General features: G+C 47.5%; 1 protein-coding gene across 4 annotated transcripts in view; it reads left to right on the forward strand.

Moving 5' to 3' along the window:
- The window catches only part of DPP6 (dipeptidyl peptidase like 6), a 960,318-nt gene that overhangs the window by 609,005 nt on the left and 333,023 nt on the right, over positions 1-18,290 (forward strand). For all 4 annotated transcript variants that reach the window (XR_011566384.1, XM_070788461.1, XM_070788459.1 and 1 more), the window contains exon 3: positions 5,691-5,789. Coding sequence is in view for 3 of the 4 variants with exons in the window: in XM_070788461.1 (XP_070644562.1) it covers positions 5,691-5,789 (99 nt within the window). In the remaining variant the exon portion in view is untranslated. The remainder of the gene's footprint in view (positions 1-5,690; positions 5,790-18,290) is intronic.

Raw genomic sequence — 18,290 nt, forward strand, 5'->3', positions numbered from 1 at the left:
AGTGAAGCATAACTAAATTTATTCTTTCATTAGGACAAGAATCTACTGAAGAAATATGAGTAGTATGTACAGCAGACATCATTATTTATTGTACTTTTTCTATTAGAAGAGAAGAGAAAAGAAATCTAATTGGAATTATTGGACCCAACCTGTAACTGTATCTGGCACAGAGCGCTCATTTAGCACTGACATGCAGGCACAGTGAAGGGAAATGCTCCCTCTGTGTTCACTGAGCTGTTTCCTTTTCTGCACAGCTGTGTTAGGATGCTTGTTAATGGAAAAGGCTGCAGCGACTTGCTTCTCAGCAAACTCTGTGTCATTGGAACTTGTGAATTAACAGTGCAGATGCTGAAAAATAAAGAATTGATTTCCACGTGTTCTTCCGTAGGTTTCTGTATGGAAACGCACACAGATTATCAACTTCTATGGACATAACACACGAGTTTCCCAGTGACTGATTCTGAGCATTAGAGTGGTTTTGCTCTGCATCTCAGGCTGGGGTCTGTCTCCCTGTGGATGTACATCTGACACGCCCACCACTGTCGTTTTCCTCTCGGGTTTTGAAAGCACTTAGTGCTTGACATCACCCACACTGTTCACAGCGGAGTGACCACTTGCTGCGTGCCCGTCATTGTAGGGTGCATTCGTTGGGATCTGATTTGATGGCCAAGTTTTTTCCAGTTAAGGAAATGTATGCCTTGAAAACTTTTTCCCAATCTTTTCTTTATTACAGAAAACATTTTCACCTGGAGAGCAGTGTTCTGTCAAGATCATCATAAACGTTACCTGCGTTTTGTGATTTTATTAGCTTCCTGGCTCTGGAATATGTTATGAGCAAGCCAGATTCTGTGAATAATGTCAGTATTTAAATTCTCCTGCAAATATGGTTAATGCTGGCTTTACTGTCCTCCTGCACACCTTTAGAGAAGCCACTTAACCTCTCAGGAGCTCGGGTCTACTTTCCATAAAATGGCTTTCCTTCCTCCTCCTTGCAGGATTGAGAGGTAGTAATTGTCAGAGTCCTCCAAACACGGCGAAACGTTTCAGAGTTGTCACTGTACATCACAAGGACCCAAAGAAACCAGCCCCTCAAAGCAGGACACCAGCTTAACACACGTGAGACCTTGACTCCGAAGAAATAGAAATCTATTAGGCACAGCAGAAAATGACTGAAAAGTTGTTTTCAAAATTATCAATTTGAGAAAAGAGCTTGGAACCTAAGAGCAGATGATCTTGATAAAGCTAATTAGGAATATTAGGAATTAAAATTAATTATTTAGAAATTTAAAACAGCAAAATGAAAGAGCTTGACACACAGGAGATAAAAATTGAGCTGAAGAAATAATGCAAATCCTCCCGCAGACATGAAAATGCAGGAGACCTGGAGGTTCCTGGCGAGGCCCAGCGGGTCTGGAACGACGGAGAGGCAGCCCTGAATTGGAGGGTTACTGATAGCATTCCTGATGCCGAGAGAGGCAGTTCTTAGACTGTGAAGAGTACTGACTGGTGAGCAGGATATTTAAAGAAAAGCCACAACTGGACATTTTTCTAATGGAATTTCAGAATATCAAATATGGGAGACTATGCCTTCCTCGCTGGACATTTTCAGCGCACACTTTCTACTGCACCAGCACCAGCCCACTCAGTCTCCTGAAAACACTGCAGGCATCAATGGCTTCACAGCCTTGCAGTCCTCCCGGCTTGAACGTTCCTCCGTTATGTTACCTTGGCCAGCAGGGTCTTTTCTCAGTTCCCCCTGCTTTTTGCCCTGCAGCCTTCTGCACAGCAGGCACGGCCGCCCTCAGCCCTGTCACCCTCGCAGTGTGGCCATTCTCTCCGCGCTGGCTCCGTTTCTCTGTGCGATTCTGAGAGTCAGAGTCGCTTCCAGGCTCTTCCGTTTGTGGCTCTTCGGGGCTCAGCCTGACTTCTGAGCATGGCAGTCCCTTGTGCTTGTCCCCTCCTCGGAGGATTTTGGAATGCATCAGGCTGTAAGTCCGTAGCTTAGATAGCGCCTGACCGTGTGAACAAGCCGTCAGGCTCCGGAGGGGCCAGCGGAGAGTGTCTTGAGGAGGGAGGGCTGACTATTGACAGAAACACCTGTCCCGGCTTGAACGGAGCACTTTCTATAGTAATGCTGTAGTATAGAGTAATAGTATAGTAACAGCATACAGTAATGCTGTCACTGGAGAAGGCAGTGGCACCCACTCCAGTGCTCTTGCCTGGAAAACCCCATGGATGGAGGAGCCTGGTGGGCTGCAGTCCATGGGGTCACTAAGAGTCGGGCACAACTGAGCGACTTCCCTTTCACTTTTCACTTTCACGCATTGGAGAAGGGAATGGCAACCCACTCCAGTGCTCCTGCCTGGAGAATCCCAGGGACGGGGGAGCCTGGTGGGCTGCCGTCTACGGGGTTGCGCAGAGTCGGACACGACTGAAGCGACTCAGCAGCAGCAGCAGCAGCAACGCTGCCACTGTAGGCTCTCCCTATTTAAGTCATAGAAGATTTAAAGTATTTAACAAAAAAACCCAAGGAAGTAGTAGTTTTTTAAAAATAAAACACATTTTTGGTGGTCCAGTGGTTAAGCCTCCATGCTTCCAATGCAGGGGGCATGAGTTCGATCCCTGGTCAGGGAAGTTCTGCATGCCATGCAGTGTGGCAAAAAAAAAAAAAAAAAATCAACTTTTTGTTTTGATGAATAGAACAATCGTTTGTGAAAAGAAAAACTTCTCAGAAAGTGAATAGATCGGCTTTTCACATTTGACCCAAAGTTTGTTTAAATGGCAGTCTTCCATTCTTGTTGGGCTTCCTATGGATACCAAAATGTGGAGCTAGATCCATCCCTGCATAGAAGTGTTTACTTAGATAAAATGTAAGCTTTACTATGATTAGTTATTTTCTGACCATGTATTTGAGTGTCTGACATATTTACTCTTGTTCTTGCTTTATTTGTTGTATTTTAATTGAAATATATTTGATACTGTGTAAGTTTAGGGCTTCCCAGGTGGGACTAGTGGTAAAGAACGTGCCTGCCAGTGCAGGAGACGTGAAAGAGGCGAGCTCAATCCCTGGGTCGGGAAGATCCCCAGGAGGAGGGCGTGGCAGCCTGCTCCAGTATTCTTGCCTGGAGAATCCTATGGACAGAGGAGCCTTTCAGGCTACATCCACGGGGTCTCTAAGAGTCGGACACGACTGAGTGACTAACACACAGGTTTAAGGTGTGCAACATGTTGGTTTGATGCATTTATATGTTGCAACATGATTGCCTTTGTAGGATCAGCTAACACCCTCTGTAAGGCCACATGATTATGTTCTTTTTTACAGTGGGAAAAATTAAGATCTCGTCTCTTACCAAGTTTGATGTTTATAGTACAGTTTTGTTGTCTCTAATCACTAAATGTGCATGAGAGCTCCAGGACTTATTTATCAACTAGTTGTAAATCTACTTCTTAATTACTAGTTCACGGTATAACTTTATTAGATCTATGTCTAGTAATCTTTAAAATTTTCATTTATTGTCTGTTTTCTATACTGAAATGCATCGTGCTTGAAGCAGTGTATCTTTTTTCGAGACTGCTTCAGAGGCAGATAAGAAAGTCCTAGAGGGAAGAACCAGGATTGGCTTTAACATGCTTTGATTGGCACCTAGGAGAGCTCCACATACCATCACGTCTAGCAGGAAGGCCACCTCAAGCCTCATCATCCTGTACATTTCAAAAGACTTTTACACGCACTAATCCTATTTGATATGCAAGATACAAGGCAGTGTGCAATGTTTCTGCGAATTTCAGTAATCTTTCATGCCCAGGGAGGCCACAAAAAAGAAACCATAGGAGATGTAACAAAATCTATATGCTAGAATCCTAGAAGCTTTGAGGATTTCATTCAGAGATTATCATTTTTTCATTCTGTAATATAAAAAAATTTTTTTGTTTCCCCAACCTGCCACAGACTTTGAAACAGAAAGCTGAAAGAGGCAAAGGGTACTGTTGAGGGCAAGCACTATGACAGCCCAAGAAGTGAAGGCTGGCTCAACAGCCAGAACTGGAGAGAAACAGACATAACAACCAAACATCCCCGTGTAAAAACGCAGTGAGCTGAAACCACCTCACGCAGGATGCACAGACCTACACACCCTAATTAATAGTCATGATAACCCCACACAGCAGCCCAGCACAAAACCAGAAGAAATGAGGGCCTGAATCTCCAGGAAAAGGGCAGCAAAGGAGGCATCTTTTATTTCACAGAGCAGGGTTGTAAATAAACATTCTACATAAATGATGGACATCAAAGTTAAGATAAAGAATGTCTTGTTAGTATAACAGCAGCGAGGGTGGTTTGATGTCCTGTCCAGTGGGGGTCTCGGGGGGAGAGGTATACTTGCTTTACAATGTGCTGTTAGTTTCTGCTGTTCAGCAGCATGACTCAGCTGTAAGTGTGCACACGGCCCCTCCCTCTTGAGCCTCCCCCCACCGCCCCCAGCCCACCCCTCTATCCGCAGAGAGATGGCCTCCCCAAGCCAAGCTCCTTGCTTAACACGCAGCTTCCCACTCGCTGTCTGTGCATGGTTGTATGGCTCTGTCAGTCCCAGCCTCCTGGTCTTCCCATCTCCTGCCCCCGCCACTTCCACACCTTCTGTTCCCTGCGTTTGCGTCTCTGTTCCTGCCCGGCTTTAATCTGCTCAGACTCACAGGTCAGAAGGTGGACAGCCTATTGTCTTGTCAAAGTAGATGAATGAATTTTTGTGCCTGTAATGAGAGAACCTCTCTGAGGCAGATCTAAATCCCCAGAAACTTCAGCCTTAGGAAGTAGGATAAAAGCTGCCAGGTTCCTAAAGTCTCCCCGCTGGTGTCATTACCTGAATACCTCCTCTTTGGATGGATGGTCAAGTCTTATTCCGGGTGCTTACTCCCAAGCCTGCTGATCCAGGGGAGGCGGGGAGGTCAGAATCTGGTAGTTTGCATGCAGAATTTGGGGTATATCCTTATCTGGAGGACTAATCCCCAACCTGAAGGCAGCCAGGAACGAGTGAGGCATATGGGGAATAAATACCTAAGGAACGTGCTACTTGTTTTTGGATTTCAGGCACCCAGTGTGGTGTTTGCGGTTGCCATTATGAATGCTTAATGAATGACTGGTTACGTAATACAGTTGTGATCCCTTCTGTTTTTTTTTAACTATTTCCAGCTTATTGCTCATCAGTCAGTTGTTCAACAGTTATTTACCGTCATATCTAAGAAATACGGTTATTTACGTTTTACAGGTCGAGAGGGCATAATGATGCCATTTTACTGTACTGAGTCCCCTTACCATAGCTTTCGATAGCTTTGTTCTGATTGTTTAGTCCTGCAGACACGTCCAATTCTTTTGTGACCCCGTGGTCTGTAGCCCACCCACCAGGCTCCTCTGTCCGTGGGATTTCTCAGGCAAGAATACTGGAGTGGGTTGCCATTTCCTTCTCCTGGGGATCAAACTGGCATCTCCTGCATTGGCAGGCGGATTTTTTTTTTACCACTGAGCCACCTGGTATTGATAAAAGCAAAACGCATGCCTGGCTTTTGTTCAGCACTATGTATAGAAATTATGTTTAACCCTGTATACTATTTCGGGGTGGCAATCAGAATGTTTTATGGTCCTCTTTTTTTTAACCAAGGAATAAAATTTTTTGTCTCTGCGCCTTGCTCTTTTCTAGCGGAAGATAACAGTCTGTCTCAAAAGAAGAAGGTGACTGTGGAAGACCTCTTCAGTGAAGATTTCAAAATCCACGACCCCGAGGCTAAGTGGATAAGTGGTGAGTCCTGAGTGCATCTGGGGACTCACGCTCCTACTCTCTGCCCCTCTTTGAGAGCTTGGGTTCTGTCATCTGCCTTTCACCGTCTTTCTCTGGCTGTAGAAGTGGGTCCACAGAGCTCTTGCTCTGGTCGTCATCTCATCATCATTCTAAGAAAATGTGTATCTGGTCAAATCAGGCTGCTCCTTCATGAGAAATGGGTCTTCGGTGTCGCCTCCGTGAATCCGTGCTTCTCAGACCCAGACGTGAGATGTTGCTAAGCAACAGGACAGGGAGAGACACAGCTGAGCCTTCCTCCCTTCTCCGCATTTCTTTATTCCCTTTTGTGCTCCTCTCGCTTTCACTCCCGGCTAGGTCCAGGCACCAAAAGGAACTGAAAGGATTCTTCTAGAATGCTGCCTAGTGAAGGGAACAGTGGAGTTCAGTGCCCACATGCGGATAACTTAATCTTCCTCTCGAGTTTTAGTCTAGATGAAATCTTGTTTTCTTGTTTGGGGATTTTTTTTTTTTTAACCACAAAGCAATATAGACCTGGAGGTGAAAGGCAGTTTGTTTACATTTGTTGGTTCAAAATAGTCTATTTCCTTTAGTTGGGTCTGAAATAATTCTATACTGCAGTCCTGGGGGAAAAAGATGTAAGTGACTGCTCCCCCATCCTCTGCAGGCTTCTCTGCATCCCTCTTGCACAGTCTGGTCCTAGAACCTCTCCAGTTATCTCCACAGATACTGTTTTCATTTCGTCTTAGCCTCCATGGGATGCACTTGAAAACTGATCCTCGGGGCAGAGAATCTTTGTAGTGGAATACTAGAGGTCTAGTTCACAGCCTGGCTTTTATCATAAATGAGGCCGAGAGAGGTTGAGTGACCTTTCTGAGGTCATAGAGCTAGTTAGTGACACAGCTGAAGCTGGGAGCCTGTCTCCTAACTTCCTCCCCATTTTGTGCTCTTGCCACCGATACTTTGTTGAATGACACTGTGTCCTATTTTCTCGCTGTCAAGCTCCTCTGAAATGCCATTTATGCTTTCCGAACTGTCGAAAAGCAACCAGCGATGACTCTTTGCCTTCCGTCTCCCACTGGGCAGTAGCTTCTCCTTTGTCCTTCACTGCGGCTTCCGTATTAATTTCTGGTTCTTAGATTTGCTTATTTAAAAATGAAAGGAGTGGCTGAATCTCAGAGGGAATGTATTTTATAAGAGGCAATTGGGAAGAAATGAGAGCAGCGTGCTGTGAATACCAGTGGGAGGCACACACGGAAATCCAAATCATTGATGGAGCCAAGGTCTTTGTTGTTGGACGAAATACTTTTACCTTTGGTGCTGAGGGGACTTGGCTTCGGCTTCCTGTTTGTGTATACCCATCGCAGAGGAAGGGTTGAGCACTGATCGCATGCTCTGGGCCAGACCTTGGGAATAAAAGATGATGACTGTCTTAAGGAGCACAGCATCATTCGGGAGACAAACAGAGCGACCAATGGCAGTCGTGACACAACATGCAGGAAGGATGTGATTTCCTCGTTCTTCCCGAGAAGGAGTTTCAAAGATGGTGCATACACTCGGTCTCAAAGGTACAGGGTTCAGAGGCAATCGGAGGGGGGGCCTTCAAAGACCCCATGAGTGCTCAAATAATATAGGCAAGCCTTTAGAATAGAGTGTCCATGGCCTCCGGCTCGGCCTGCCTCAGCATTCCATATGCAGACAATGTAAAAAGTGTAGGCAGAGATCTGGAGACTCAAGGGCACCCAAGTTTCTACAGGAACCCCGCAGTGGTTGCTGTTATAAGGCGTTGGTGTTTCATGAACTACTTTATGCTGCAGAGGCATGGAGCTGGTCCTGAGATGTGCTGGCTTTCTGGCCAGAATTTCATTCTATCCACAAAGTTGGGAGTTAACACAAGCAGTCAGGAAGTGGCCTTGTGCCCAGCAGAAAATGCCCAGCAGGTTAAATCTACTCATAAGATGACCTGTGGTTTAAAGAAACATGCCTTTTATGTCCAGGAGCTTTTGTAAGAGGAGTCTTTCTTTGTAATTGTAGGCCCAGTGTGAAGTTTTGTTGTGGGGTAACCAAGTGGTCAGGTCTCCCCAGAGACCAGGCACCATCAGAAATCAAAGGGAACATAACTGTTTCCTCCCCCAACCCTATTTTCTAGCTGCCCCCTCCTCCTTTCACTGATTCCTCTTCCTGATCAGTCTCTTTCTTCCTGCTCCTTGAAGATGCAGTAGCTTAAAGTGAATGAAGTGACTTTGTGGTGACTAACTGTGCCTTACACTGTGAGTTTTACAAATGCCATAAAGAATTCATTCATTTTTTAACCTTACAAGTCTAAATGTGAAAACCCAGGGAAAGAATCCTACATTTCGTAGGATTGTGGATTGCCGTGGAGCTGAGATGAGCTTTAGAAATGATCAGAACATTAATTCATTTAATTAGTGTTTATTGAGTGTCTACACGGAGAAGGCAATGGCACCCCACTGCAGTACCCTCACCTGGAAAATCCCATGGATGGAGGAGCCTGGTGGGCTGCAGTCCATGGGGTCGCGAAGAGTTGGACACGACTGAGCGACTTCACTTTCACTTTTCACTTTCATGCATTGGAGAAGGAAATGGCAACCCACTCCAGTGTTCTTGACTGGAGAATCCCAGGGACGGGGGAGCCTGATGGGCTGCCGTCTATGGGGTCGCACAGAGTTGGACACTACTGAAGCGACTTAGCAGCAGCAGCAGCAGCAGCAGCAGCGAGTGTCTGCAATGTGGCAGGCAAGTTGCTGGACCCCCAGAAAGACATGCTTTTGCCCACGGAACAGTTTCCCTCCGGGTGACTTGGAGTCACCACCACCACCACCACCACCATCTACCACCATCATCACTACAACAGCCTCATTCTTCTCCTCTTCTTCCTCCTTTCTCCTCTGTCTGCACTTCCTCCCCTTCTTCTTCCTTGCTGTCAACATCAGCACCACCACCACCACCATCATCACATCACCATCATTATTATCGTCAGCGTATCACCACCATCATCATCACCATCATCTACTGGGGGCTTCCCATATCTTAAGTTCTGGGCTAAGTGCTTTGCACACTTTAAATCAATGAATTCTCACAATTACCATTATTCACTTGGCCTTCCCGGGGGGCACTAGTGGTAAGGAACCCACATGCCAATCCAGGAGACATAAGAGACGTGGGTTCAATCCCTGGGTCAGGAAGGTTTCCTGGAGGAGGGGATGGCAGCCCACTCCAGTATTCTTGCCTGGAGAATCCCATGGACAGAGGAGCCTGGCGGGCTACAGTCCATGGGGTTGCAAAGAGTTGGACACGACTGAGGGACTTGGCGCACACACACACACCGTTATTCACATTTTACAGATGAGGAAGCTGAGCCAATGGTGTTTAAATGACTTGATCAATATCACATGGTTAATAAGTAGCAAAATTCAGATTCAAACCTATAAACAGCTACACTGGTGTCTGTAAATAGCTACATTGTATAGAACCAAAGTCTGCAGTCAGTCTCTTCAACCTCCCTGGCTACATTGTGTGTTTAACCAAGACTGTAGGTTATGAGTATTTCAGAATTATTGCCATTCCTTAACTTCTCTATTTTAGGACTCCTTATTCCCATGGTGCCTATGTTGAAATAACAGAACACAAGTGATCAAGAAAAATGGTGCAATTCCCCAAGAAAGAGACTTGACATTTTTAGTGAACATTAACCATTAAAGTTAACAAACGTATTATCTTCAGTTTAATATTGGAGTTAATCATGTAGAACTAATACATTTTATTTATCAGGGAAAAAATGAATTGGAGTTACATTTCTCCTCACCCCCTGTCATCCTGGGGACACTTTTTTGATCTACCTTTTCTGAAAATGATTGATGTAACAGCCTTCTAATTCTCCCGTGTCCTAAAGCCCTTGTACACCTCCCTCAGGTATTTGTTGCAGCTAAGGAAACGGCAACCCATTCCAGTGTTCTTGTCTGGAGAATCCCAGGGACAGGGGAGCCTGATGGGCTGCCGTCTATGGGGTCGCACAGAGTCGGACACGACTGAAGCGACTTAGCAGCAGCAGCCTATTGAGATGTATGGAACAGTATAGCTGGCAACATCTGAGTTCACTCAAACTCCCACCTGCAAAGGAAGAGGCCTGTGCTTCCTGCAATTACCCAGGGTGTGGTCACTCATTTGCTTAGTTGAATAAACTCTTCTGTCTTTTGTAAGTGACCACACTGGACTTCTCAGCCTTCTGTACCTCTGACTGTGCTGTGCTGGGATGCTGTGATATGAGGTGGCCTCTGTGATGCGCTCTTAGGTTACTTCAGACGCTTAAGTCTGTTTACCTCCATGGATCCATCTTCCTGGGCTCTCCTTGTCTACTCATTCTTTCCAGCTCCTAGATGATAAATCGTTTCAGACCTTCTTCTCTTTCCTTACCCCTCCAAACCTTCTTCCCATTCTACTTCCCATCCAAACCTACCAGGAGAAAGAAAAAGAATACTCCCACCATCTCACCTCCTTACCCGCCAGTGTCTGCACCTGCCATGCGCTCTGCGCCTCCCCCAGCCTGAAACCGCAGTGTGACCTGTCTGCTCAGCCCCCAGAAGTTAGGGGTGAATGTGCCTCGCTTACTTGAGGAATGACTGCAGCACATATCTCCTTTCTTCTCTCTATGTCGGTGTTTCATCTCTGTGTTAGATTATTCACATCATCAAGCAGATATACTGCTGCTTGGGTCTCCAAAAACACGCGGAAGGCTCAGCTGGGCTCCACCTTCCCCGCCAGGCGCTGCCCGATTTCTTGTTCCTCTTTGCAGCTGGAAATGGGTGCCCCTGTATCGTCCCCAGGTACTTCTCCAGCTCTTGCTAAGCCCACTCTGGTTAGGCTTTCACCCGTAGGACTCCATGCCCCTTCTCTTGTCGAGGTCACCAGGAGCCTCCAGGTTGCTAGAGTCCACCATCGCATCCCAGACCTCTGCTCAGTCTGCCCGTCAGCAGCATCTGACACAACCCACCCCTCCCTCCGCCTGCACCGGCTCTCTCACTCGACCTCCGTGCCGTCACGTTCTCTTGGTTTAGTCTCTGCCTCCTGAGCTGCTGTTTCTGACTTCTGATGTTGGTGGGCCTGGGTCTCAGTCTTCCCCTTCTCTTTCGGTGTCTACACTCACCCCCTCCGAGTTTCCATCTAGTCTCATGACTTAAAATATTCTCCGCCTACTGATGACCCCTAACTTATTCTCCAGACCAGACCTCTCCCCTGAAGTTCTCAGATGTCTCACAGACATACAACCCTGACTTTAATATCACCAAATATGAGTTCACCCCCTCCTCGCCAAAAAAAAAGCGGCCGCACCATCCACGTGCTAAGTTGCTTCAGTCCTGTCCGACTCTGTGCAGCCCCATGGACTGTAGCCCACCAGGCTCCTCTGTCTGTCTCCAGGTAAGAGTACTAGAGTGGGTTGCCATTTCCTCCTCCAGGGGATCTTCCCAACCCAGGGATGGAACCCCCATCTCTTATGTCTCCTACATTGGCAGCCAGCTTCTTTACCCCTAGCGCCACCTGGGAAGTCCCATCCACAGCCACTCCCAAATCAGTTGATGAGAAATTTGTTCTTCTGGCAGAACAGGCTGAAAGACTTGGAGTCATCGTTGTCTCCACTCTTTTTCGTGTACTTCATATCTAATCCATCAAGAACTTCTGCCAGCTCTGCCTTCAGGATACGCAGTGTCCGTCTTACCCTCAGACACTCCTGGCTGACATCGGCCTTTTTGTCTCAGTTCATGTAAAGGATGCAGGACTGGAGACAGGCGTGGCGTCAGGCAGGACCAGGCCCCATGCTCCTCAGTGGCCCCTCAGGCCAGGGCTCTGGTTCAAGGTGGACCAGGTGCCGTGCTCCTCAGTGGCCCCTCAGGCCAGGGCTCTGGTTCAAGGCGGGAATCATTACATGGCTGGGTGGACTGCTTTTGTTTCTACCTTTTGGTGTCTGGAATCTTTAGTAAAGTACCCAGTCTGTGGCCATCTGCTGGCCCTTCTGGAACATTTTCCCGTTTGCGACTTAAACAACTGACTTTTAAAGATAAGGAAACTTATGGATCTGCCACTTTACGTGGAATGGTTGGAAGTTCTTTCTGATGAAGCTGGTTTAAGCAGACGTCTGACTGTGGGAACCCTTCGAGTAGGCTGTCTGGGGGAGGGGGTCCCACATGTCCCACATGGAGCAGCAGCCACAGAGGCCCTGGGGCAGAACCCTACCTGGGATACCCCATCGACAGTGAGCAGCCACGGGGAAGACCCACCCAGGAGCCCAGAGGGGGACAACATCCGACCAGGTGATGCAGGCTCTTGGGAGGGGGTGGTGGCCAGTGAGAAAGGGTTCCATTCAGAGAAACAGAGGGGTCGAGTGTGCTCTGTTGGAACTGAAGGGTAGAGAGTGGTAAAACTGCACCGTGAGAGCTTAGGTGTGTGTGCTGTATCAAAATTTTTATTATACCTGAGTTACATAGTTATTGTACTAAAGTAGAAAACAGAGAATGCTATTTTAAAGGATAAAAATAAATCCCCTGTAATAAAATTACATTTCCACATTTATCCTCTTAGATGTAATTGGTGGGACAATGCTGACCATGTTTACTACATGGGGGAAACTTTATAACAGATTATCATAAACATATTTCAATGTAAATAAATGTCTATTTCCATGAACGTGTTAATGTCTCAATAGGCTCTCAGTACATCAGTTCAGTTCAGTGGCCCAGTTGTGTCTGACTCTGCGACCCCATGGACTGCAGCATGTTAGGCCTCCTTGTCCATCACCAACTCCTGGAGCTTGCTCAAACTCATGTCCATCAAGTCGGTGATGCCATCCAACCATCTCATCCTCTGTTGACCCGTTCTCCTCCCGCCTTCAATCTTTCCCAGCATCAAGGTCTTTTCCAATGAGTCAGCTCTTCGAATCAGGTGACCAAAATAATGGAGTTTCAGCTTCAGCATCAGTCCTTCCAATGAATATAAGGTGATTTAATTCAGTCAGTCTGCAGAGAGTGGAAGTTTCAGCTGTGAGTGGAGACAGAGTGACAGATGTCAAAAGCCACGGTGAACTGTGCATGAATAAGATGTTCTGGTGCGCAGACGTGGGGGTGGGAAGATAGGCACGGGATGCCTCGAGGTGGGCCTTGGTTAGCGAGCGCAGTCTCTGCCTGGCTGGAGTCAGCTCCTGTGGTTAGATGAGTGCAGAGCAGAAGCTGATGAGAGAGAACTCTGTGGAATGTGCTTTAAGTGCTGAGAACAGGGCTTGGAGCTCCGTGAGGAGTGGGAGCCACGTGGAGACGTGGGAAGTGCACATCACGTGGGAGCTGCTCACGCTCTCCCGGGCAGAAGGGGCCCAAGGAGGCGGCATCAGAGAAGACCTGGGAGAAGAGGGTGCCAAAGAGGTGGTGCTCGGCCGCCTTGCGATGGCAGGTGGAGGGCACAGAGGTGAGAAACGGCCCCCCGGCGGCCGAATACCCACACGTGCCCCAGGAGTACATTTACTGCAAGTCTCTCATACAATGGGTTGGGTTTCGTTGCCCTTCATCAGACTGCTTTATGTGGCAGATCAGTTCAGTTCAGTCACTCAGTCGTGTCCGACTCTTTGCAACCCCATGGACTACAGCACACTAGGCCTCCCTGTCCATCACCAACTCCCAGAGCTTGCTCAAACTCATGTCCATCGAGTCAGTGATGCCATCCAACCATCTCATCCTCTGTCGTCCCCTTCTCCTCCCGCCTTCAATCTTTCCCAACATCAGGGTCTTTTCCAACGAGTCAGTTCTTCACATCAGGTAGCCAAAGTATCGGAGTTTCAGCTTCAGCAACAGTCCATCCAATGAATATTCAGGACTGATTTCCTTTAGGATTAACTGGTTGGATCTCCTTGCAGTCCAAGGGACTCTCAAGAGTCTTCTCCAACACCACTGTTCAAAAGCATCAATTCTTTGGCGCTCAGCTTTCTTTATAGTCGAACTCTCAGATCCATACATGACCACTGGAAAAACCATAGCTTTGACTAGATGGACCTTTGTTGCTAAAGTAATGTCTCTGCTTTTTAACATGCCTAGGTTTGTCATAGCTTTCTTCCAAGGAGAAAGGGTCTTTTAATTTCAAGGCTGCAGTCACCATCCGCAGTGATTTTGGAGCCCCCCTCAAAAAAACATAAAGTCTGTCACTGTTTCCATTGTTTCCCCATCTGTTTGCCATGAAGTGATGGGACTGGATGCCACGATCTTGTTTTCTGAATGTTGAGTTTTAAGCCAACTTTTTCACTCTCCTCTTTCACTTTCATCAAGAGGCTCTTTAGTTCTTCTCCACTTTCTGCCACAGGGTTGTGTTATCTGCATATCTGAGGTTACTAACCCTGTTTCAGACTGTAATGGGGGGAAGGCTAATTCCCAAAACAGGGGGTGATATTTGTATCTGCTGCTGCTATCCAGTCATTAAGTCGTGTCCGACCCTTTGCGACCCCGTGGACTGTAGCACACCAGGCTCCCCTGTCCCCCACTGTTTCCCGGAGTTTGCTCAAATTCATGGCCATTGAGTCGGTGATGCAGACAGCTTTGTCTTTCTGTTCATCACACTTGCCAGCAACAGGAAAACAGTCTCCCTCTGTATTTGTGGGGTCGGCCGCTCTGCACAGGTAGCCTGAAGCCACAGCACCCCGAGGGACTCCTGGATGACACACCTTCTCAGGAAGCATATTTGCTGTTGCAGATTCCCTCTTAGGAAGGCAGCCTGGGCTGAACCTTGGCAACCGGCTGACGAGCCTGCAGCCTGTGGCCTGAGCAAGCCGAGGCACCCACACCCGTCAGGGGACCCGCCCTCCCTGCCCAGCGTCTTCAGGACGCAGCCGGGCCCAGGGCTAGTTGGCAGAAGCTGCTGCCGGGGCTGGATCGGCTTGTCTGCCAGCTCCAGGCAAGGCCTGGCCTCCCAGTCTGCCCGCTCTCTGGACTTGAGTGGAACATGGCGAAAGCCCGAGGCGGCTGCTGGCTCCGGAGCCCCTCCGCTGTTTGTTGTTTCTCATTTCCATTCATCCAGGCACCGTGAGGGAAGAGCCCTCCCTGTCTCTCAGATGCGATACGAGAGAGACTGTAAAATTGGAGAAAATTACTTCCTTTGAATGTCGGGAAATATCAGCTGGCTGGTTGATCCTGGGAAAGTATATGTTTTAGAAGATAAAATTGAGATAGTTCACAAAGCTCAAAGCAGCCTGATTTCCATATTTACTTTCTCCTCTTCTCTATTGTTATTCTGAAAGACCAGATGCATTTCTTTTTCTAAAGCTCAGGGGGTGGGGGGGATGAAGGAGGGATTCCAGTTTATAAAGGTTTAGGTATTTCCGCTGCTTTTCAAAAGCTACATTTTTCAATTGAAACTATTAAGTCTTTAGAATTGCAGAGTCAAAAAGTTCCCCTAAGGATTGTTTGGTGCCACCTGTACCCGTCAGCCAGCAGTCACTGCAGAGGAATGCCCAGAGAGGTCAGGTCTCAAAAAGTGAAAATGTTCTTTCATGGCTCGGTACTAGAGGAGAGAAGTATATAGTTATCGTTTGAAGTCATTACATAGAATGCACGTTGAAGAGCATCACTGCCTGATTAAAGCCCATGAGAAACAGATGAAATACGATTAGAGTACACGTTTGGGTAAAACCCCAATTATTGAACAGTTTTCGAGATCTCCCCTTGCTCAGGGGAAGAGAAACCCAGTTGTCTGGCGTGAGGCCAGCTATGCCGCAGACTGTCTCAGCGCAGTGAAGCTTGTTCCCACCAGTGCTCCCGGATGTATCCTCAGACTGAGGTGCTTTCAGCAGCCCCCCGTCTGCATCGTCCTGCCTTCTTCTTAATGCAACGCCCACACTTCCAGTGTGAGAGCTAAAATGATTATCTGCCTACTGTCCTTTGGAGTTATGAATACCTGCAGGAAGCATTCCAAAGGCCGCAGCAGTCAGTGCCCAGGGCAGTAGAAGCAATAATAGCAATGAATGAGAACAATAGCTACATTCAATAACTTAGTTTTTTTCTCTGTTTTTCTCTGTCTCTGTGCATATGAAAGTGCTTTTATTCAATACTTCTGTGCTTCAGAAGTCCTCATTCACTCTTTATGGCTTGATCCAAAATAAATTATCTCTGGCTTTTCCCAAGGAGAAGCAGTTGTTCTTTGCTGAACTCAGAGTTCCATCCGAGCATCACCTGGATTATCGTCTTAGGGTCCCCAGTCTTGGGGTCCCCATCTGCAAGGCTGGACCTGCTTCACTAGCAGCTAAAGGAGTGATTGGGGCAGAGAGGGGAACAAGCCTGGCTCCTCCCTTTGGAGGCCCTGAATGCTATGTGGACATCACGCTCATTGCGTTTGGTCCTCTGTCTGAGGGGGGCCCTTCTGCTGGTAGTAATTCCTGCTTTGAGGAGTTGCATCTCTTCAGGCTTAGGCAGGCCAACATGGTGCCAGCAGAGAGAGGCACCTTCTTAATCTTTTCCTCACTTTTCAGTTGGCAAGTGCTTCTTCCCTGGGAAATTTAGATCCAGCCTCTGTTTCGTTGAATTGAATGAAGACCCTTGACAGAAGCAAAGAGTGAAATCCTATTTCAACTTTGTTTCTTTGCATCACAGAGAGACAGGCTTTATTTGGATATATGAAAACACACACGCGTGCACGTGCACACACACACACACACATACACGGGCATGCACATTTTTATCTTGAGAAAAGAGATCTCAAGTGAGAGTTACATGTTATGTTGCATCCTCAGTGAGGTGGAAAGACAGTTTTCAGAATGTTCTGTGGCTGTCCCAGGGCTCCAGGCCTGACTAGGGGGCTTCTCCTGAACATCTCCCCCCACCCCCAGCACTCAGGGCATGCCCTGAGGTACCGCGTGTCACCGCTGAAGGCCCACCTGTAAACCAGACCAGGGTGCAGGGCGGGTGGTCTGCCTGGTAGTGGGATGTCAAGTCCCACGGCCCACAAACCGGGACTAACCAGCCTTGTTTTATTTTACTTTCATGCAAATTAAGCGACCTGTGAAGTTCCGTAAGCCCCACTTTACTGCAGCTGTTGAACCCAGGGGTGATATTCCTCTGAGTCTAGAATGGTCTTTTTAAAGCAAACCGGAAAGTTCTATTAATTAGCAATTCTACATCCTTGAAATGCAGTGACCCTCATACCAGCACTGACGTTATCATTTATTGTCTCAATTAAATTATCCCAAGTCCTTACCCTCATCAGTCTACTAGAGGCTAATTAATTATCATTGACATCTTTTCAAACATTGATCACCTTCTTAATTAATATAAAATGAATCAGTTGATCTCGTCCGTGACTGAGTGTACTCTCCAGTGGAGTGAATCAGTTGATCTGGTCCATGACTGAGTGTACTCTCCAGAGGAGTGAATCAGTTGATCTGGTCCATGACTGAGTGTACTCTCCAGTGGCCCTTCAACCCTGGGCCCCACGGTGCATCTAATTTGCATTCAGCTGTTTGCTTCCATCTCTGCCTTACCTTGGGCTCGAGTCCTGGGTCAGGAAGATTCCCCTGGAGGAGGGCATGGCAGCCCACTCCAGTATCCTTGTCTGGAAAGTCTCCAAGGACAGAGGAGCCTGGTGGGCCACAGTCCACGGGATCGCAAAGAGTCGGGCATGACTGAGTGACTCAGCGCAAGCGCTGCCTCACCCTGGAAAGCACGCTTCTTGGGGCTGTGAGTGTGTTGTTGTGGTTGTCCTGTTTCCCTCATGGAACAGAGTGTCTGGCATGTGACAGAGTTTCTGTGAATATGACTTGACTGAATGATGACTTAGCAGTTGGGCAAGTCAAGCATTCATGGCCCAGGACTCTGGGTAAATGAATTTCTGGTTGATGGAATGATAACCAGGTTCTTTATCTGTGGTAACTCTTGCCATTGAAAGAAATCACATGTATGTGTATGATGATAATGACGTAGGTGTTTCTATTTTCCTGCTTTAATAGGGAGAATCTAATAGATGGTAAAGAGGCTCCTGATTCTAGATTTGTTCACCTCGCTTATGTTGCTGGGAAAGATTGAGGGCAGGGGGAGAAGGGGGTGACAGAGGATGAGATGGTTGGATGGCATCACCGACTCAATAGACATGAGTCTCAGCAAATTCCAGGAAATGGTGAAGGGCAGGGAAGGGCATGCTGCAGTCCATGGGGTTGCAAAGAGTCAGACTCGACTTAGCGACTGAACAACAATGACGACATAATTTCTGTCCTTGTCATTTATTAATTACATGCAAAATGTGCTAAGTCCTTAATATGCTCTGTTTCCACGAGTCACTCAAAGCCACCCCATGAGGGGCCATGGGGTGTCACCAGCTCCACGGGAAGTCTTCCAGCTGCGTGGGGTCACCCAGAAGCATGTAGGTGAACTCGGGTCCTATGAGCAGTTCGGGGGCCTTTTCAGTGGCTTCATTTTCTGGCTTCTTCTCAGACTGACCCCCATCGCTCCCGGTGGGGCCGTCTCTTGG

The sequence above is a fragment of the Bos indicus genome, chromosome 4, assembly GCF_029378745.1.
Source record: "Bos indicus isolate NIAB-ARS_2022 breed Sahiwal x Tharparkar chromosome 4, NIAB-ARS_B.indTharparkar_mat_pri_1.0, whole genome shotgun sequence".
Classification (NCBI taxonomy): Eukaryota; Metazoa; Chordata; class Mammalia; order Artiodactyla; family Bovidae; genus Bos; species Bos indicus.